Source organism: Physeter macrocephalus, chromosome 13 (assembly GCF_002837175.3).
Source record: "Physeter macrocephalus isolate SW-GA chromosome 13, ASM283717v5, whole genome shotgun sequence".
Lineage (NCBI taxonomy): Eukaryota > Metazoa > Chordata > Mammalia > Artiodactyla > Physeteridae > Physeter > Physeter macrocephalus.
Window position 1 is genome coordinate 85,931,958 of NC_041226.1, and position 23,005 is coordinate 85,954,962.

Below are 23,005 nucleotides of genomic sequence, written 5' to 3' on the forward strand. Positions count from 1 at the left end.
GCTCTTGCTTCTTAGAAGCATCGAGCTTCTCCTAAAACAGATGCAGGGATTTTGTAGCTGCATATTAAGCTTTAAGACTTTGAAGACTCTCTGCTGCCTTCTTTGAGGCTTGTTCTGAGGGGCTCTGTGGTTGCCGTTGTTAGTGACTTTTGATGGCTAATGTAGTGAACTCAACACGTCACATCTTCACCTGCTAAAGAGAACTTTGCATTGTAGTTGTTTCATAACTTCCCAACTGGTGTCTGCATAGCTTACTTTTAATGTCCTGTCTGCTCCTTCAGCAAATACTTAAGGAGTGTCTGGTGGGTACCAGGCACCGTGGCCAGGTGCTGGGATTCAGCCTTGAAGAAGGCGGTCATGCAGTCCCCTGGAGAGACCTGTTGAGGAGATAGACCTTAAGTAATCACTCGGAAAAATTGCTTAATTACAACTGGGACGGGAGACACAGAGAGAATTTAAAAGTGTCAAAATAGAACTACCATATGGCCCAGCAATCCCACTACTGGGCATATACCCTGAGAAAACCATAATTCAAAAAGAGACATGGACCACAGTGTTCACTGCAGCTCTATCTACAATAGCCAGGACATGGAAGCAACCTAAATGTCCACTGACAGATGATTGGAGAAAGAAGATGTGGCACATATATACAATGGAATATTACTCAGCCATAAAAAGCAACGAAACTGAGTTATTTGTAGTGAGGTGGATGGACCTAGAGTCTGTCATACAGAGTGAAGTAAGTCAGAAAGAGAAAGACAAATACCGTATGGTAATGCATATATATGGAATCTGAAAAAAAAAATCGGTACTGATGAACCTAGTTGCATGACAGGAATAAAGAGGTAGACGTAGAGAATGGACTTGAGGACACGGGGTGGGAGGGCGAGGCTGGGACGAAGTGAGAGCAGCATCGACGTATATACACTACCGAACGTAAAACAGTTGGCTGGTGGGAAGCAGCCGCATAGCACAGTGAGATCAGCTCGGTGCTTTGCCATGACCTAGAGGGGTGGGATAGGGAGGGTGGGAGGGAGACACAAGAGGGAGGGGATATGGGGACATGTGTATGCATATGACTGATTCACTTTGTTGTACAGCAGAAACTGATACAGTATTGTGGAGGGTGGGAGGGAGACACAAGAGGGAGGGGATATGGGGACATGTGTATGCATATGACTGATTCACTTTGTTGTACAGCAGAAACTAATACAGTATTGTGAAGCAATTATACTCCAATAAAGATTTATTTTAAAAAAAAAAGTGCCATAAGAGGTGAGATGAAGGGTGCACTGACTGATGGGGGCGCCGGGGGGAGTGTCAGAGAAGGTCCCCTGAGGAAGTGTCATTTAAGCTGGAACCCAAAGACTCGAAGCATGCACAGGGCTGACCTGGGCATGGGGTTGGGAGGAGTTACGAGAGGAATCCTCCAGGCCGAGAATGTAGAACCTGCACAGCACAGCGTGCACGGTAGTGCGAGCCTGCTCTGGGCGTGGGGGGAGGAGGCGGGGCCGGGCCAGAGCAGAGCGGCAGCTGGACCTCGGGGCCTCGTTGGCCCTCCGAGGACTTGAGGTTAATTAAGTTCACCACCGAGCTGTGCCTTAAGCGGTGATGCAGAAAGCGGGGAGCTCGCTCTTTTTACAAGCAAGGAGCCTCTGTAAAGCACAGGTGATGTGGCTGTAGAAGGCAGAAAGGTTTACTTACTATCAGGTGACCTCTAAGGTCACGGAAGTAGGTCCTTGACATTGTTGGAAAGATTAGCAGTGAGAGACAGTAGTTTAAAAACAAACACTAACCTTGGACTCCAACATGGAAGCATGATTTTAAGACGATCTGAACTGTGAGATCCATTGTGCCCCCTGTACTACCACCTCAGTTATGCTCACTTCTAGGCTGCAAGATATATATATACATATTCCTAAAATGAAGATAGCTTTATTGAAAAACGCAGTTTTCCATCCAGAAATGACTAAAGAAGAAAACCAGATACCTTCATTTTAGAATAGGTCTAGAGCAGTTATTCTGAACTTGGGGTCCATGAATGGACTTTAAGGGACCTATAAACTGCAGAAAATTACATGCAAAATTTTGTGCAGACATATATTTTAGTTTTTAGTACATTCTGAAAGGGATCTGTGGCCAAGAAAGATTGAAAAACACCGATTAATCGGAAAACCCAGTAGTCTTTTACATGTTTGCAGAAAGCCTTTAGGTTTCAGAGGAAATATTAGTGTGTGATTTCACAAGGCTGAAGGAAGTAGTTGTGGGGAGGGAGATACTGGTCAGTGGGTTGGAAGCAGCCTGGTGGTCCAGCAGTGCATGGGGCTGTCTTATAAGGTGTGCTACAGGGTTGTTTATTTAAGCAGACCTTCTCTTGGAGATGCTGTTAAGTCCCTAGATTGATGGGGACATTGAGTAAGAGGACCTCTGAGATCCTGGCGTTCTTTAATTCTCTGATGAAGGACATTTAAAGGAGCAGGCCAAGGTACTTGAAGAAAATCAGAAGAGAACAAGGTTTATAGGGCTTCAGAGACGAATGTTAGGATTCTGAGAAAGGCATGATTGTTTCTGATGCAGCAGAGATGTTGGAATAGTTAAGACTGAAGCTTGGTACTAAGGAAGCCTTTGGAAAGCCTGAGAAGGAGCTGTCAGATGCACTGGGGAAATTGGATCAGAAACCATTGAGAGTCTGACTGTAACTGAGGAGCAGGACGGGGAGATGGAATTCTCTCATTGCTTCAAAGTTCATTTTCTACCTGAAAATATTGAAACTATGAATCACACCTTGATCTGAACCTGTGATTTCTAGGAGTTTGTGTTTCTAAAAGCCTGGTTCATGGACCAGCCAGCCAGCTGATGGGCTGAGTGCTTCAAGGAGGAGAACCAAGCAGCTCTCCGTTTTCGAAAGGCCTCTGTAATGTAAATAGGAACAGCAATCTTTCCAAGTTATTACCCTGTTAACAGGTTGACAGATATGTGCAAATTGTGACTCACTGCTCAGTTTGGCACTAAATTAATGTCGTTCTGCACCGCGTCTGCTCAAGTGTAAACTAGTCACCACTGCTGTGTTAGTGCTTGTCTGCCTATATTTTGCAAAGGTAAAAATTAAAGTCATTCGATCCTGCTGCAGAGCGGAGTGCAGCATATGGCGGCGTGTGGGAGGGAGCGCTGTTCCTACCTGTCCTGGGCCCGCGCTCTGAGCCCTGCACGCGCCGGCAGGGCTGGCGGGGCACATAGAGGAAGCCAGGAGCCCCTCCCATGCCAACCCCCACCCTCTGCAGAAAGAAAATGTCATCTCGGCTCCAGCTTTTTAATTTGCCGTTCCAAGCTTTCCTTGTTTCTGTCAAGTCACTAGTGGTGCATTTGCGTTTTGAAAGTTGGGTCTATTTGAAAATGAAATGTTTTGATTTTTTGCTTCTAGGATTTCGACATTGTTTTCCTCAACGAAAGATGCAGCTGACTTTCTTTCTCTGTTTTGGCAAATACATAATGTCACCTGTAAAAAGGAAATTTGCATCTCCTTTATGTTAGGTGCGGGAATGAAGAACAGTCTCCTTGAAATGCATTTTTGCTTTAATAAAATCTTTGGAGTGAGCTTGCTGAGCTTTATCGGACTGAGATCACTGGCTGGGGAGGGAACAAAAAATACCGCCCCAGGCCTCTCTACTTTCCCGTGTCCGCATCAGATATTTCTTCTGGGACTCTTTTCTCCTGCCACTGCCTCCCTTTACAAGTAAAGAGCTCGTATACAGAGGATTCCAGAAGTGTCAAGGAACATTTGTTGTCCGCCCTTTCAGAGCTCTGGACCCTGCTAAAAGCAAGCAAAGTCAAGTAGTTGGCATAGAATCCTGGAAATCTACACACTGAACTTGGTTTCTGGAATCATCACCTAACCTACCTATCCCCCTAAATTCCTAGCCTACTAGAGAGACAGGTTTTCTAGAAAGTATTTTGAAACCTTCAAGGTGAAAGGTACAAGGGAGAGCAAATTATAATGTTAACTTTGTGCTGAAGTTCTGCATATTCATTTGCATTCTACTGTCCAGAGCTATAATGGCTATTGATTGAGGATCCGTTCAGAAAACATCGACTGTCCCCCTCCCCATTAGCATATACTTAGCAATGACCTCCATCCACACCGAGAGTGGATTTCTGCTTCCTGCTGAGTCCGAAGTAACTGGGTTTAAGTCGCACACACAGAGTTAGCAAAGCAGTCTGTAAATGCAGAAACGTCTCCAGTGACCTGGCGTGAACTTTTGACATGAATGTTGCCACCTGTCTTCCACCATCTCAAGAAACAGTAGGCAGTCGTGAAAAATGAGTTAATTTCCTCCTTTCCTCATCTTTTCGCCTCTTTTGTAGCGTTTAAGCTTAGAGCCACGGTTGTGTGTGGTGAAGCTGTAAATCTAGAAGGGACCGTGGAGATGATGCGTGATGTCTCAGTCAGTCTGGCTCCTAGCCATCCAGGAAAGATTGTTTTCTAAACCATTTTCAAAATCAACAGAACGGAGCCTTGCCTTTAAGCAGTACCTCTTGTACCTCTTTTCTTTCTAAGCTAGTTCGCTTTTTAATGCCACATCCTCATCTTGTGGTCCTTTCTTGAGATGGAAGGTGGCTCTTTGGTACCGAGTTTTAAAAGCCATTTGCACGCTTGAAGAATACCCAAGTCTCCCCACAGGCAGCCCTCTTTTCTGCAGGAGCAAGTAGCCTTCAACGCACCTCCACCTCTTCTCACTTGTCTCTGCTCTGGTCTTCCTATCATTGTTACTCACCACTGGCCCTTCTAGAGTTTTCCCCCTTCCTTTTTCAACTTGAAGTTTAAAACTGCATATAACGTTCCCTAGGGAAAACCTGATAGGTTAATCAGCAAGATTACTGACTTCCATAGCTCATATGTTGATGTTCACGTTTTAACAATTGGCGTGGTGTTGTCTGCTCGCTCTCATGAGCCCCAGGTTTCAAACTAAAATCTGTTCATGCTGTGAGTGGAGAGCGAACCTCCCTCTTCCCCCAAGAGATCATAGCTTTTATATGTCCCTGATCTAATGGACATGTAATTTAATTTGTCGTATCCAACAGATACGAAATCCAATGTAAAAATCCTTAGCAGATAGTTCTGCATCTCGGCTACCGTGTTCTACATCCCCTTTGTGTCCGTGTGATTAGACGGTGAGCACAAATGCTGCTGTGATTTTATTCTCAGAGGATCTGAGCCCGACCCAGCTCTGTTGATGCTGAGGGTTGGTGTTTTCTCAGTGAGCTTCCACTGGGGTATTGGGGGTGGGAGGGATTCTTCCTGCTAAGAGAGGACAGTTTTGCAGACTATGCCCACGGTGCCCATGATATGCCAGTGAGAGTATTTATAAATGTCGCGCCCTAAGTTTATGCCATGCTAAGTGCTTAACGTCAGTTACCGCAACGATCGTTAAATCATAATAGGTACAGCTTCCGTTTGGGCCAGAAGAACAGAAGACTGCCTTTCAGAGGGATGTTTCCAAGAAAAAAATGGAAACTGATATGTCTGATATGTTTGACCGTAGTCAGAGAAGTGTTAGAGTCAGGTAGAGAGTTTAAGGGGAGAAATGGTAATAGGTACACAGAAAACGAATCAAGTGAAAATCCAGTGAAACAAAAAACTGTACAAGTAAATAAATATACTCACGAGCCACCATGCAGCTCAGCTATTAAAAATATATATATATAGCAGATATTTTAGAATGTAAACAATAAATACTGATTTAAGCAAAAATGGTGAGGTCGTTTGAATTAGTTAGGCTCAAACCAGAAAAACAGGAATGACTTCAGGTATTTAAAACAGAAGGAATCTAATCCAGAGATATGATTATTGAGGTGATTGAGATGAGAAGCCAAAGAGGAAACAGGAAGGCAAACAGAGGTGAGCAAAACAGGAAGATGCTTCCATCCCTAGACCAGAAGGACAGAGGGAGGGGCCCTGTAATTGGAGCCCAGTGGCCAGGAAGGCGGCAGAACTAAATTCTGGTCTTATAGAAGAAAGCCACGAGGTCACACCTTAAAGTGAAAAACCAAGAACTGGAATTAAAAACACATCATGTGGAAATACAGAGGTAAATACCAACAGAAATCACTAAAAAAAATGGATGGTCACTAAATCACTAAAAAGCAAGAGGGGGACCTGGGGAGTAGAATTTTTCCTAAAAAGGCTTATAAATCCCATCTGCCTTCTTAAAAACGTATTTCACTAATGAAAAATTAAATCGAGAAGAAAAGTGTACTGCAGGTTTGTATTTCTGTGACTAGGGCTCCAGCTCTTACACCTGTGTGTCTTTCTCCCTCTCAGGTACGTTGACGACGTGATCAGCCGCATTGACAGGATGTTCCCTGAAATGTCCATCCACTTATCCAGACCCAATGGGACGTCCGCCATGCTTCTCGTAAGTTCTGCCTGACCTGTTTGTAGGGACGCGTGCAAGGACATTGGCGTCCAGGTTAGCCTGTTTCTGTGTGGTCGGAGCTCTAGAATGGAAATTCAATCCCAGTTTGATGGTGAACAGCGTTATTTCTCTTTACCAGCATTCTGTAGTACGTTCTACATGCTTTTGAATGAAATCGCAGAGCCCATCTAAGAGTTACCCAGACAGGAAATACAGTGTGAGACCCTGTCCCCTGTGAGTCAGTTCATGGTGTTTTGGTGAACCTGTCTTATAGTGTACCAAAGACAACAGGAATGCTCGCCTATTGAATCCTGCTGTGGGAAATCATTTATAAAATCCATTCCGTATTTGAAGAAAGTGTCTGAGTGCTTCTCACTGACGGTTTCCGATTTTGTTGTTTCTTTTTTCTTTTTCTTTTTTTTTTTTCAATATTTATTTATTTATTTGTTTGTTTTTGGCCGTGTCGGGTCTTAGCTGCGGCACGCAGGCTCCTCTCTAGTTGTGGGGCGCGGGCTCAGTAGTTACGGCATGCAGGCTTAGTTACCCTGTGGCATGTGGGATCTTAGTTCCCCGACCAGGGCTCGAACCCACGTCCCCTGCATTGGAAGGTGGATTCTTAACCACTGGGCCACCAGGGAAGTCTGATTCTGTTGTTTCTGATGTGGGTTTGCTCTGAGCAAGTTGGCCTCCTGACCTCATCACTGATGTTTGTATTCACGTAAATTCACCAAAGACAGGTGTGTTTGGGAAAGACGGTAGAATAGAAATGCTAAATTATAGTAGCAACTAGAAAGGCACAGAGACTGCAGTGATGAGGTGCTTTTCTGGCGCTCTGGGTACTAGTACACATGCTCGGAGAGCCCTTCCTCGAGCACAGATTTTTGAGGAGCCTCCACGTTTTACAGAAAAGGAGAATTAACTGGTTAAGAGTGATGGTTTTTGATGAACATCAGGAAGGCGAGCTTCAGGACTGAGTGTTTTTTTACGTCTCACTAGCACTGATGCTCTGGGGCCTGGTGTGAAGTCCCCGGACTTCAGCATTTTACCGTTGTAAACTCTTATAAATAGGTAGTCACCCAGGACGAGTGACTACTCACTCAGTCCACTCACCTGAAGAGAGCAGGCTTATTGTGTGTGCATGTGTGTTTTTCTCTTAAGAAAGGAAAAGACGTGGGATTGTTAATTGGGCGGGATTTCACGTGTGAGGCAAAATTAGTGACGTTCATCTGGGTAACATGCTACTTTTCTTTAAAATTCTTTCTGTTAAAAGAATACAGCGAATGAGATAACACAGTGTTCTTTCGCTAGAAAAAGAAAACCATTTGTATACGTCTAGAAAAACATGCAATATTTTCTGCCCCCGTTAAACGTACAAATCGTCTAAATGTTAAGATCCTCTAGACCCAGCAGCTGAAACATAAATCCCACTTCCGGGATACTTGACAGGGACCAAAGAGTTAATGAAGGTAAAAGTGAAAGTGTCCGCAGTGAGATAGGTTTGCTCAAATTATTTCTGGGTCATTGAGCCTCCATTTCCTGAAGAAGGCAGGGGTTTGGCATTGACAGGAATGAGGAGGGAGAACAGGATTCTAGGCAAACAGGTCTAAGATATTAGAGTTACTTCCACCTGAGAAAGTGGGCTTTTATTTCGCAACGACCTGTCAGCCTCATCTGCTTTCTCACTGAGCTTCTGTTTTAATAGACTGATGAGAGTTCAGGGGCTCGATCAAGGACAGAATTCGCTTTTATACACACCGTTTTCACTGCCATGAGTGGCTAATTCAGATCCCTGTGCCTCTGGCCAGCAAGCTGTCATCTTCCTTAGGTGACATGGGAATTCACACAAGGTGGTAGCTGTTTATAGGAAGAGCAGTGGGTGATCCGATTCGGAATTAAATTGCCAGGTGGATAATCATCCTTTTAACATCATGGCTTTATTTGGCTTTTACTTTGAAAAGACGGTATTTTATTAGACTGCAGATTCCCAGGCCACTTGCTGTCACCACACACAGCTTCTCTGAGGTCGAAGGGAATTTTCACCTGGGCGGAGAGCGGGACCGGCAGCTGCCGCCTCCCCTCCTCCCCTCACTAGGCACCTGTTCCCTGTGACCGGTGGAGACAAGGGTGAGACCTGTGCTGTAGGCAGTGGGGCGCCGCTGCACGAGGTTCAGGCAAGAGTGAAACTTGTTTTCTGGAGATCCTTCTGAAATGAACTGTGTGAATCTGGGAGGTGGTGCGCTCTGAAAGCTTTGGGAGGCAGGTGAGACTGATGGGGAGGCCGGCTAGGCCGCGGAAGCAGGACCCACGTGGGCAGCCTCTGCCGACATCTCCCTCAGCCTGCTTGGCCGAAGCCTGAAGCGCGCCCGCGCTGTGTAATAACGCAGCGTTTCCTCCCGAGTCAGTCAGGCTTCCGTGAGTGCGGGCGACAGAAACCTGCTCTGATGAACTTAAGCAAGAGAAGGGTTGGCTTTTGTCTTTGTTTTGCTTTTTAATGATGCTGGATGCTCACAGACATGAAGATAGAGCTGCCCTGCCAGGAGGGACAAAAACCAGGTTCACTCCAGGCATGTCAGGAGCAGGACAAGGTCCCTTTTGGACTCTGTGGCCCAAGTGATTTGACCTCAACTGCCTTTCATCCTTTCATTCTGTGCCTGTGCTCATATATCCCAGGAGAAACACTCCCGCTGGCCTAAGCTGAAGTTGTCCCGCCCCCTGGGGGGTGGGTCCTGCCTTGGCAGCCCCCAAGAAGCATGTGGAGTGGAGGAGGTCATTCCTCAGGGGAAGAGAGGCAGGGCCGAGAAAGCAATCCGTGTGACAGAGTAAATGTCCCCTGCCCCCCGTACCACGCGGAGCCTTGTGCTTTACCTAGCGCTCATCTCCTTGCCTCCTCAGAGTGGCCCTCAAGGTAGGTAGGGCCGATGGCTTTCATTTTACAAGTGAGGAAACTGAGGTAGTGGGGGTAGTGGTTTCTCCAGGCTCGTGCAGCCAGGACGCGGCTTCCAGGCCTCCAGGGTGCTTCCTCCTCCCGTCTCTGATTATACTTCGGAGTGCTGGTGAGTTAAGATTTGGGTGATCAGACACCAGGCGGGTAATTTTTTCTTTCTTTTTTTTTTTTTTAAATTGTGTAATTTGATGTATACAAAGGAATATGTGTAATGTGTATGTCAGTTTAAAAGTGTAATGATAAACACATGAGCTCGCTCCCCAGTCGAAGAAGCAGAAGGTAACCAATGTGTGCTTCTCCCCAGTCCTTGCCTCTCCCCCCAAAATCACCACCATCCTGATAATCACCCCCTTCTCTTCGGTTTTTAAGTATGAGTTTACCACATGGACATGTGTCCCTAAGTAATGTATCATTGAGTTTTGTTGAATTTTGAACTTTATAAGAACAGTGTCATATTGTGTGATTGTTTCTAAGATGCAGCCATGTTGGTAGTTGTATCTGATAATTTGATCATCTTCATGGTTATGTAATAGTTCATTCTGTGACCATACACACTTTATTCTTTCTCCTGTCCTTGTGTGTTTGGGTTGTTTCCGGTTTTGCTTTTTAAATAATGGTGGCATGATCATCCTTGCACATATCCCAGGATATATTTTTAAGCTTTCGCCCAAGCCACGGAGGTAGCGGGGAAAGGGCAGTGTTGGGGGCAGTGGAGCAGACAGCTTTTCCTTTTTATTTCTTTTTTTAAAAAAATAAACTTATTTATTTTATTTATTTTATTTTTGGCTGCGTTGGATCTTCATTGCTGTACACGGGCTTTCTCTAGTTGTGGCGAGCAGGGGCTACTCTTTGTTGTGGTGCACGGGCTTCTCATTGCGGTGGCTTCTCTTGTTGCGGAGCACGGGCTCTAGGCACGTGGGCTTCACTAGTTGTGGCACACGGGCTCAGTAGTTGTGGCTCGTGGGTTCTAGAGCGCAGGCTCAGTGGTCATGGTGCATGGGCTTCGTTGCTCCACGGCATGTGGGATCTTCCCAGACCAGGGCTCGAACCCGTGTCCCTTGCATTGGCAGGCGGATTCTTAACTACTGTGCCACCAGGGAAGCCCCAGACCGCTTTTTCCAAGAGTCACTTGAATTGTGAAATGTAGTGGCCTGGTGTCCACACTGGTGTACGGAGGGGTCCAGAAACATCTCTGGTTAACATGGCCTGGCGTCCACGGTCAGCATGTTCCACTGATTTTGTTGTCACTGTAGATCTCTTCTGGTTTTGGTGTGTGAGCACAGAGGGGTTTTTGGATTTTTTGTGCACACACATGGAAAAATGGCATAAAGTCATTGAACTCCAGAGCATTCTGTAAACAAAGGGCAGGTTTGGCGATCCCATTTTGGTTTCCTCCTCCACCAAACAATCCCTGCCAAGAAGCAGCAGGGTGCCTTAGATGTACGAAGATCTGTACCTGGGAGCCTCAGCCTGTCACCAACAGCTTCTTCACAATGTAGAGGGGAAGGGAAAAAATGAGGACTATATATCAAATTGGCACCTATTAAGGCGATTTGGGATCAATTTTGCTCCTCTAAAAGCTAAACCTGCCTTTCCTTGTGGGCCTGGAGACATCGGGCTTCAGAGCCCATCAGACGTAGGAGCAGTCACCTCCGGCCTGGGCTCTGTGCTTGACCTGGAGGCCCAGGCATTGTATCCGCTTCCTGCTTGTGGACCCACAGGGAGCGCAGGCTCAGGAGGAAGGAAGGGAGGACAGATCGGGGCTGAGTCAGTGTTTGCTGAGTGAATACACGAATGACACAGAAAAGCGTCGTTCTCTTCTGTATGTACCGGTTTCTCCCCATAGCTGCAATGGGGACCTGCTACTTAGGGGAGAGGAAACTAGCCTGCTTCCAGAACTCTCAGGGTGGTTATCACCTTAACTTCTCCTGGCATCTTTGTGACCCTTGGGTCATCGACTGGAGCCTGGACAGGCCAAGTCCTGGCTGATATGAAATCTGAACTTTCAGCCTCTTACGTAATCCTTAACTACACTCCGGCTGGCTCTCTCCGCTCTGGTCGGGGGCTGTTTTGGTGTTGTGTAAGTTAATAACTCATGATAAAATAAATCCTGTTTCCGTTCTTTGAAGAGATGAGCTCAGTCATCCAAAAATAAATCTAGCTGTGTTGATATTTAGTTTCAGTTAATCTACCGCCTTACATCCCATTATTAATTTTCTTCAAACAGTCAAAATATTGTAAGAGCTTAACTGAGTCAGACTAGAACAAGCAGCTGGCTTCTTTTGGCATTTAAAATATTAATCCACAATTTTTTACTGATCCACTAGGTATGAAAATGTAAGAGAAGAAGAAAAAGATGAAACTTCAACCATGATATTTGAAACATACCTTAATACTTTATAAATTAATCTTTCTTTATATGTTGTATGGTTTACAACAGATAAAACTCATTTATCAATCTCTTTAACATGATTTTTACCAACCCTCAGTTTCTTTAACATATTCATGCCTTGTTTTTGAATGACACATCTGTTTTGGCTTTTTTCGTTTTGCTTTGTTTAATTATTTATTTATTTGTTTATTTATTTTTGGCCGTGTTGGGTCTTCATTTCTGTGCGAGGGCTTTCTCCAGTTGCGGCGAGCGGGGGCCCCTCCTCATCGCGGTGCGCGGGCCTCTCACTGTCGCGGCCTCTCTTGTTGCGGAGCACAGACAGGCTCCAGACGCGCAGGCTCAGCAGTTGTGGCTCACGGGCCTGGCCGCTCCGCGGCATGTGGCATCCTCCCAGACCAGGGCTCGAACCCGTGTCCCCTGCATCGGCAGGCGGGCTCTCAACCACTGCGCCACCAGGGAAGCCCGACACATCTGTTTTAAACCGTTTAGACACATTATCTCATTTCACTCCATCCCAAGCTCTCTGAGGTAGGAAGACTCTTGAACAGCTGAAGTGCTTAACTGTTTGGGGCCTTGATTTCTCTGCTGGGTTCAGTAGTTCTCAAACTTTAGTAGGCCCAAGAATCACCAGTGTAGTTTGTGGCAAATGCATATTCCTGGCAGGCAGCCCAGAAATTCTGATTCAGCAGCTCTGGGGTAGAGCCCCAACGCCACATTTCCCACCCGAGTCTCGAGTCATCTATGGAGCACGTTTCAAAAAGCATAATGTTAAACCACTGTGCCCCTGGAGTTCCAGTGAAGGTGGGCCCTTTTGGTACGTCTCAGATCAAGCATCAGGCCCGTTGTGAGCTAGGTTGCTAAAGCATTCGTATATTTACTCAGTAAACGCTGAGCGCCAGGAGGGGAAGGCATGGCGCGGGGCGCCGCTCAGCGTTGACCACGGTCCGTGTGCTCATGGAGCCTGCGTTGCACTCACGGACGGGAGACCAGCCAGGTGCTGCGTAATATGATGCGGGGGGTGGGGGCAGAGCCGGAGAGGGGCTGGAGAGAGGAGGGCATGGGGCGGGGAGCTGGGGCTCAGGGAACCCCTCTGTGAGCAGAGACCTGCGAGAAGTGAGGCGAGCCTGGAGCCAGGCCCACGAGAGGCAGCGCAGCATCAAAGACCCGAGCCCAGGACAGTTTGTGTGCAGATCACCCCCAGGAGGCTAGGCTGGCTGGAGTGCAGGGAGCCAGGGAGGAGGGGGAGGAGGTGAGACTTCCGAAGCAAAACAGGCAGGGCCCAGGCTCTGGGCCTCACAGACTGTGCGTAGGGCTGGGCATTTGATTTTTTTAATTTTAACTTCAGGTGAAATCGATCATAATCCTTGCTTGGTGATCACACTGTCATCCTTGATCCAGACACGGCCCTTTCGTATTTATTTATTTAATAATAGAGTGAACATTTGCGAACCTACCCCCCAGCCTGAGAGCTAGAACATTATCTGCAACCTTACACCCTGCGAGTGTCCCCGGCCCCTGTCCTGTAGGAGCTGTTATCCCTCCCTTTGTGGGTCATTCTCTTTCCTTTTTTGAGGGAGGGCTTAACACAAATATATGTATTCCTAAATACATATGTATAGTGTGTTCTTTAATTTTGCCTGTTTATCTTAATGATTTTTAAAAGGTATCACATGTTGTCTTCAGGGACTTAATTTTTTTTTTTTTTTTTTTTTTGCGGTACGCGGGCCTCTCACTGTTGTGGCCTTTTCTCGTTGCGGAGCACAGGCTCCGGACGCACAGGCTCAGTGGCCATGGCTCACGGGCCCAGCCGCTCTGTGGCATGTGGGATCTTCCTGGACCGGGGCACGAACCCGTGTCCCCTGCATCGGCAGGCGGATTCTCAACCACTGCACCACCAGGGAAGCCCCAGGGACTTAATTTTTTCATTCAACGTTCTTTTTTTAATTTTTTAACTAAATTTTACTCAAATTGTTGGTTTAGCTACAATAGCTTATTCATTTTGCTGATATGAAATATTCCATTATATGAATGTATCCTAAGTTAGCCATTTTTCTATCAGTGGTCATTGATTTGTTTATTTTTTTTTTGTTTTTATATTATGAACAATCTGCTTTGAACATTCTTGTTCATGTTCCTTGGGACCCATGGGCTAAGGTTTTTCTTAGAGCGACTCCCAGGAGAAGAATGCTTAGTTTAGGGAAGTGGTTCTCGACTAGGGGTGATTGTTTTGCCTCCCAAGGGACATTTGGTGATGTCTAGAAACTTTTTTTTTTAATTTTTATTTATTTATTTTTGGCTGCGTTGGGTCTTCGTTTCTGGGCAAGGGCTTTCTCTAGTTGTGGCGAGCGGGGGCCACTCTTCATCGCGGTGCGCGGGCCTCTCACCGTCGCGGCCTCTCTTGTTGCGGAGCACAGGCTCCAGATGCGCAGGCTCAGTAGTTGTGGCTCATGGGCCCAGTTGCTCCGTGGCATGTGGGATCTTCCCAGACTGTGCTCCGCAACAAGAGAGGCCGCGATAGTGAGAGGCCCGCGCACCGCGATGAAGAGTGGCCCCCGCTCGCCACAACTAGAGAAAGCCCTCGCACAGAAACGAAGACCCAACACAGCCAAAAATAAATAAATAAACAAATGTGGGGTTTAAAAAATAATAATAATAACGTTCTCATGGTTATAAAACAAAAGATCTATTTTTTAGAGGCACATGTTTCAGTATGTAGAGCTCAAACGACATGATGTATGAGGTTTGCTTTAAAAATACTTCAACAAAGAAAACGGAGGGATAAATAAAGCAGGTATGGCAAAATTTTGATGATTTTTAACTTTGGCTGGTTATTAAGCAATCTGTCTTCCTTTATGTTTGAAAATGTTCACACTCAGAAATGTTATGAATGGTTATTTAAGTTCAAGTCTCCACATATCTTCCAAACAATATGGAAAAACAAGAACAAATAAAACTACAAAAACCATACGTTAAATACAGCTAAGAGACCAAGAACACCCATACTCCAAATTATGTGTGAGTAAAAAACAAGCAAATCCTAAGAGTTATCACTTGCACACCCACCGTTAACCTTTGCTGAGGGAAAAATGCATCATACGCAAGAGTACATACTGTATGATTGCATTACATGATGTTTTCGAATGGGCCAAAACTAAGGTGAATAAAAATCAGAACAGCACTTCCCCTGGGAGGGTTAGAGCAGGCATGGGTTGGGAAGGGCATGAGGAAACATTGTGCGGTGGTGGAAGGGTTCTGCATTTTGACAGAGATGTGGCTTATATGGTTGTGTGCAGTTGCCAAAATTCCGAGAATGGTACATCCTAAGGATTTATGTACTTTATTGGAGGCAAATTTTACCTCAGAAAACATTTTTTTAACAAACATTAAACTGCTTAATGATATGCTTGCCTTCATGTTTAGGGATGAAATATACTAATGCCTGCAACTTTCAAACACTTCCAAAAAATAAGATGAATGAATGGACAGATAGATAAATATATATGTGATAAAGCAATAGAACAAAATGATAACAGTTATAGAATCTAGCTCATGAGAATACAGGTGTTCACCCGACAACTCTTTCAACTTTTTAGATGTTTGAAATTTTTCATAATAAAATGTTGAAGGAATAAACACTTCAACTAAAGAAATCCCCCCCACACACGCCCCCCACCACCAAGGAAGCAAAAACCACAAAGCAGAAGAAAGCTGTTTAACACAGACAGCACTCCAAACTGATTTCAATACCCTCAAGCATTTGGAGAGGTGAAAAGGCAAATCCTTAAGTCAGGAATTCAGAAATTAAAAACAGAAATTGGCAAAAAGATGAAGAAATGTAAAGGATTTACTGTACTCAGGAAAAAATGATAAAATTATCTCAAATTAAGACTAAATTTCAAGATGCTCCAGGAAAAATAGATTCAAACGACATTTAATAAAGGGCACTGAAGAAAGGCTAAGAAACAACCAGGAGAGTGAAAATCAGATGAAGAAAGAAGTAGAAAGGTTCAGAGAGAAAGTGGTTGAAGTGAGGCACAGACAGAGAAGAGACAACACATATATAATTGGAGGCCATGAAGAAGGAGAACAAAATAATGGAACAGAACCAATATGTAAAACTGTAATCTAAGAAGAATTCCTACAAATGAAAGGCCTAAATTTGCACATTGAAAGATCTCACTGGGTACTTGGGAAAATTGACCAGCAACAATCAAGTCTAAGATGTATTCTGATAATGCTATCTGACTTCAGAGATAAAGAAAAAGATCCTCAAGGCTTCCAAGCAAAAAACCAAATAACTTACAAGGCAAAAGAACTAGACTGGCATCGGATGTCTCAAAAACAATATATAAAGCAAGGCAATGATGGAGCAGCATTTTCAAAGAAAGTATGAATCAAAGATATATATGTCTTTCAAGTATCAGAGAAAAACCATTTTAAACATGCAAGAATTCTCTACCCATTAGCCCATGTTGAGGAGTCTACTGGAGAATGAGATTCATGCAACAAAGAGACGAGTGGGGAAACTTCAGCCTAAGGACTCATAGTGAGCATATAATGTATTTAATTGCTGATCTAAGACTAAAACAAAGGTGGTGATGAGGGTAAAGTAATAATATATAAATGTTATGTATTCTAACACAGTAAAAATAAACAAAAAATGGGGGAAGGGATAGGTAAAGATGAAAGTAGAATGAGCTCATTGATTTTTATATATGTAATAGGTAAGATTTAAAGGATTCCATTAAAAATTGACGAACAAAATGCTAAAATGGTAACTAAGAAAATGGGAGTCTAAGGGCATTAAAATGTATAAGTACAAAGGTAAGCATGAGAACAAAAATATAAACCTTCCTAAATACAATTAATCAATCAACCAATAAACGAGTGAGCAAGCAAAGAAAACGTCCCTTAGAGAAAGAAGCATTGGAAATATGATGCACATAATAACTATACAATCATGTGACCAAGTTGAGACCACATGTATCAGTCTTATCAATAAATGTGAACAAATATAATACATTCATTAAAAGCTGATATTAAAGTTCATTTGGAAAAGAAGCATGCGGAAAGGATAGGAAACCAAAAAAGAAAAGCTACCAGGGGATCTTGCCCTGTCAGACATTGAAACATACTCTAAAGCCTCTATAATTAAAACTGTGTGGTGCTGGCTCATGGGTGGACAAATAGGCTAGTAGAATAAAATAGACTAGAAGTAGACTCAATTACATTTAAAAATTTAAGTGTGATAAAGGCAGGATCTAAAATCAACAGGGTCTCTACCATAAAAAGGAAAAAATTTAGGTGGCAAAAAAAACATCACAAAGTCAGAAGGCAGCCAACACGCCGGGAGAAAATGTTTGCAATGTGTATCACAGATACAGGGCTAGTATACCTAAGATCATTTTTTAACTCTTAAAAAGGTTAAAAAGACCAAAAATAGAATAGAAAATGAGGAAAAGAGGCAGACAGTTAACCCTCTGAAAAGATATAAAAGTGGTACTTAAACATACGAAAAGATGTTCAACCATACCCATAATTAGAGAAATGCAAATTAAAACTGCACCGAGGTGCCATTTCTCACCTACCAGATTTGCAAAAATTAAAAAGTATAACAACACATTCTGTTGGTGAGCCTGTAAGGAAACAGCCACCATCGTACATTGCTAGTGGGAATGCAAATTGGTGCGACCATTTTGGAGGGACTTGGGCAGCGTCTGGTAAAGCTCTGTATGCATTTACCTTCTGAACCAGCAGTACTACTTCTAGGAATTTACCCTGAAGACACATCTCCAACAATATGAAAATACATATGCACAAGATTATTAATTACAGCTTGTTTGTAATTGCAAAATACTGGAAATAACCTCAGTGCCTGTGCAGAGGAGAGTGATTGAATAAATTATGATACAGCCACACAGTGGAGCCACACCACTGCTTTTTTTCATCTTTAAAAAAGAATGAGAGAGACCTCTGTCACTCATTTGAAGTGATTTCTGGGATACATTGTTAAGAGAAAAAAACCCAAAGTGTAAGAGTGTCCTTAATATGCTTCCTCTTTTGTAAGAAAGGAGATAAAGAATATATGTTATCTTCTCATTTGTAGAGGAAACACACAGAAAAAATGAAACCTGAAGCAAAGAAATTGGTTAGAGGGAGGTAGGTGGTAATAGGGTAGGATGGATGTGTATAGGGAGGGGGAAGTGTCTCTGAGAATACCTTTTTGTTTAGTTTTGACTTTTAGAACCATGGTAATGTTTCATGTATGCAAAAAATAAATACAGCCAACTAGAGTGGATTTTTTTAAAAAAGGAAATGCAGGAACTTCCCTGCTGGCGCGGTGGTTGAGAGTACGCCTGCCGATGCAGGGGACACGGGTTCGTGCCCCGGTCCGGGAAGATCTCACATGTCACGGAGCGGCTGGGCCCGTGAGCCGTGGCCGCTGAGCCTGCGCCTCCAGAGCCTGTGCTCTGCAACAGGAGAGGCCACAACAGTGAGAGGCCCGCATACCGCAAAAAAAAAAAAAAAAAAAAAGGAATGTAAACAGAAATAAATAAACCTAACTGTATTTCAAATGAATAATGTAACCACACTTTGGGGAGGGGATGGAGAGCTAGCCCTAGTAACCTTTGAACACAGCATTGTGACTCTAGATCCTTGGGCTAAGGATTGTTATACCTGTGAATAAATATTTAACCTCTTGGTAGTTTGCCAGTTTTTCAGAGACGGTATGGGTTAACAATTCTGAAACTGCTTTATATGTAGTCTAGGATTGAGGAAATAGGAAATAAATTGCAGATAATGGGAACCAGATTTCTCCCTTTTGAAGAGGGACATTACCAAAAAGAAGGAAGAGACTAGAATAAACCTGTGGTGTTGGATTGAAACTGGCAGTATCCGTGTGAGCTAATTGTTTTTGATATGTATATGCAGATAGATATAGAAATAGATACAAGTGTGTATACACATACCCATGTGCACACATGTCCCAACTCCGTCTGCTGAGATGGTCTACAAGCAGTGAGACTGCAGGAACAATGAGTGCGTCTTTTGTCCCATTTCTTTGTTTTTAAACATCATTCTCACTAACAAGAACTAGGCTCCTTGGAGAAATGGCTGGTTCCAGAACAGGGGCAGAGAAAGTACAAGGTGAACCTGGAACATCTTCTCAGGCCAAAGCAAGGGAAGTGCTCACAGAATGATGGGGGTGTGTGCAATGGACACAGAAGACAGTTTGGCTCCTGTCAGCCAAGTCTGGGACCATTGAGCAACAAGATAAATGTGATAGTAATGGATTACAACCCACAGAAACCATCGTAATCCATGTGTCCATACTGACTGAAATAAATAAAAGAAGAAAGAAAGAAATGGGAGGTATCAGTATAACATAAAAATAGCTATGGGAAAACCATTCCTTACAGTAGAATGTGAACTAATAGATGCAGAAAGAATTAGAAAATTCGGCAGCCACCATAGTAATAATTGTTTTACATAAGAATCAAGAATCACCAATGAATGCTAAAATTAATGGGTGAAGGGTTGATGGCAGACAGTATGAGTGTGGGTGTGCACGTGTGTGTGTGTGTGTGTGTGTGTGTGTGTGTGTGTGTGTGGAGAGAGGGCAAATGTAAGGGCCCAGGCCCAAGCTCATGCAGCGTAATGCTAACATATAGGGCCTGTAAGTCTGAAATCGTTCAACATTATTTCAAAATAAGAAGTTAACATTTTCAAGCGAGCATGTTTAGATTTTTACATTACATGAAACTATGTCTGGTCCAGAGTGTGACCGTTGTCCCCACCTCCTCCACTGCCACCACCCCGTCCCCGCCTCCGTTACCTCCCACCTGGGTCAGTACAGCAGTCTCCTGACTGGTCTCCCCCCGCCCCCTGTCTGCTCTGCACACAGAGCCAGAGAGTCTTTTAAACGGAAACTCAAGAAGCGTGTCTTCTCTGCTCAGAACCTGCGACGGCTCCCCGTTTCACTCTGGTAGAAGCCCCAGTCCTTCTAAGACTCCTTGTCTGCCGTGACTCCACCTTCAGTCTCCCATCCCTGCTGGCCCCCCTCCTGCTTTGGGGCCTTTGCCTCTAGACGTCTGCAGGCCTCAGTCCTCATATCCTTCGAGGTTTACTCTTGTATCCCTTCTCTGTAAGACCTCTCCTGACCAGTTTGTGTAACTATCCCCTGCCCCGGATCTGCCTGAAATGTCCTTTATTTTTTTTAAATAGTACTTTTCACTTTCTCGCAGCTTGTGGGATCTTAGTTCCATGACCAGGAACTGAACCCAGGCCCTCGGCAGTGAAAGCGCAGAGCCCTAACCACTGGACCACCAGGGAATTCTCTGTGCTTATTGTCTCTTATCTGTTTCCTCCAGAAAGACTGTAAGCTCCACAAGAGTGAGATCTTGTCTGTTTGTTCATTGATGTGTCCCAAACCCCTAGACCAGTGCCTGGCAACATAGTAGGTGCTCAGTAATTATGTGTTGAATGAATATTCATTCATATTGATGTGTGTTTATATGTAAAGAAACTGAATTAAAAGATTTTTTAAAATACTGAGATGAGCTATTAGGGGATGTGAGCCTGGAGTAGAGACTGTGCAATACTGGCTTTGAGGGAAATGGACATGCACCTATTTGTAACTTCATTTGTAAACAGTCCAGAGGGGCTGTCTTTACCCTACTGGTAGAGTAGGGGTTATCTCATGGGGGGAGGGGGAGAGGAGTTAGTTCTTTAACTATCTACTTGAAACACTTAAATATTATTTGATTTCTTTTATTGTAACCATGCATTATTCTTAGGATTAAATTTTTTTTTTTTTTTTTTTTTTTGCGGTACGCGGGCCTCTCACTGCTGTGGCCTCTCCCGCTGCGGAGCACAGGCTCCGGACGCGCAGGCTCAGCGGCCATGGCTCACGGGCCCAGCCGCTCCACGGCATGTGGGATCTTCCCGGACCGGGGCACGAACCCGTGTCCCCCGCATTGGCAGGCAGACTCTCAACCGCTGCGCCACCAGGGAAGCCCAGGATTAAATTTTATAAAACAAAAACTGTCCTCTTAAGTGTAAAATTCACTGGGAACAGAAATATGGGCCTGATCTTACCGATTCCTCAGTAAGTGTCTTTGTTTAGTCAGTGCTCTCTCTGTGCCAGACACCAAGCTCAGGTCTTTACACACCCCGCCTCACTAGTTCTGCCTGGGACCCCAGGAGGTAGGTGACTTTATCCCATTTCCAGGTTAATAAGCTGGGACTTGCAGAGGATCAGGGTCACACAGCGGAAAGATAACCCCAATAGTAAGTGACAGTTCAGGCCCCAGTCTGTGTGACTCGAGAGCTCAGACTTTCACCCATTAGAATAAAAAATTACTTGAAGCTGCCCAGATGTCATTTCATTCATTCCCAGCCCTGAAGCATGCTGTTCCTGCTTTCTCAGGGTGCTCCTTGCCCTTGGAGTATCCAGCCCCTGTGGTGCCAGAGATGAACTGGGGACCGAGCAAACCGAGAAGGGGAGACTACACTAGGGGCGCAGAGAGGGGGTCACGGGCTCAGTAATTTTTCAGGGCCCGCTGGATTCTGAGGTTTCATAGGCAAAATATTTGCAGCGCTTCCGTCTGAATATGCACACCAAAGTCATGCTTGGCTTTATCTTCTGAAGGCTTGTGATTTTAAGTGTGTGGAGCTACGGTGTTCCATTCAGACATACAGATGGCATTTTTTGTGGTGTTCCCTCTCCTGTTCTGACTTAATTTTCTGAAACTAGCTCTTGTCGTAATCCCAGGGATCTTAAGCTGGTCCGTGAACTCCTAGAAGGTAATGGATAGGCTTCAGGAAATCTCTGTATCCCTGTGTGTAGATGCACTTACGTGCCTTTTTCTGAGGGGAGGGTATGTGGCTCCCATTAGAAAGGGCGGTTAATTCCCAGAGAAGGTTAAGGACACTGGTCTTAAACCCTGAACCCTGATGGAGCTCTAAGTCCTTTCTCAGGGAGGCTCTCTGGTTACCTGCTGATTCAGCCTCTAATCTTCATGTTCTTGTTTTATATTCAGTATATTTTAACAGCTGTACTTCATTTCCACCTGTATTTCTGGTGGCTTCCAGGTTAAAGCACAGTGCTAGAGACACTGCTCTTAAAGAGAATGGCCATGCGAAGGAAGGTACCGGAGTGGAGCAGCTTACCCAAAATGCTTGGAATTAAAGGTGTTTTTCAGTTTAATGACAACTAAAGCATAAATAATTCTTTTTTTAGTTACATCATTTTTATATTCTGACAAAAGCATTTTTTTTCCTTAGAACTAATTTCAAGGAGTAGTTTATACTCTTCTCCTTCCTCTCTCCCTCCTCTCCCCCTCCCCTCCCGTCCCCTCTTCGTTTCTCCTCCCTCCCTCCCTCCCTCCCTCCCTCCCTTCCCCCTCCCTTTCCCCCTCCCTCCCTCCCTCCCTTCCTTCCCCCCCTTTCCTTTTTTACGAATACCATTTACTAGGTATATGTTGTTTCTTTAGTTTCTTTACCTAGTGGTTCAAGACAGTGGCTCCCAGAGGCAGTGGGACACTTACATCTGTTACATGAATGTGTGTTTAGAGCTCAGTGGTAATTGATAGTGTCCCTCAGATTCCCTAAAAATTTTTAGTCTATCTTAAGGATAACCTAGTTAGGCGTCCCAGAACCGCCCCCACCCCCCCGATGCTAATATGCCAATAATTCCTGGGGTCTGTCATTTCTAATGATGCCTTGGAAGCCCACGATTCAGACCTCTGGTTTCCCTCAACACGTCTCAATTGCATTTATCCCCCCAAACTTGGGAAGCACATTCCACCAACTCTACCAGCTATATTTCATTAGGCTAGCATTTATAATAGTGACTTTAAATGTTGGAGAAGGCTATTCGAACTCCAAAGGAGTTTCATTGGATTTTAGTTTTAAATATTATTAATTGATTTATGAATTAATGTCTGGTGGAAACCTGTGGCACTTGCCTTTTTGAGGCAGGGTAAAACTGTTTTCAAAATTCAGAAAAAGGGGTTGAGTAAATGCACAGTTACCTTAAAAAGTAGTAGTGGGCTTCCCTGGTGGCGCAGTGGTTGAGAGTCCGCCCGCCGATGCAGGGGACACAGGTTCGTGCCCCGGTCCGGGAAGATCCCACATGCCGCGGAGTGGCTGGGCCCGTGAGCCATGGCCGCTGAGCCTGCGCGTCCGGAGCCTGTGCCCCGCAACGGGAGGGGCAGCGACAGTGAGAGGCCCGCGTACCGCAAAAAAAAAAAA

At 44.6% G+C, this 23,005-nt stretch overlaps 1 protein-coding gene across 1 annotated transcript in view; it reads left to right on the top strand.

Moving 5' to 3' along the window:
* LOC102992785 (mediator of RNA polymerase II transcription subunit 27) overlaps positions 1-23,005 on the top strand; it is a 120,735-nt gene that overhangs the window by 45,340 nt on the left and 52,390 nt on the right. The window contains exon 3 of the mRNA XM_028497377.2: positions 6,320-6,413. Within this exon, the coding sequence (XP_028353178.1) occupies positions 6,320-6,413 (94 nt within the window). The remainder of the gene's footprint in view (positions 1-6,319; positions 6,414-23,005) is intronic.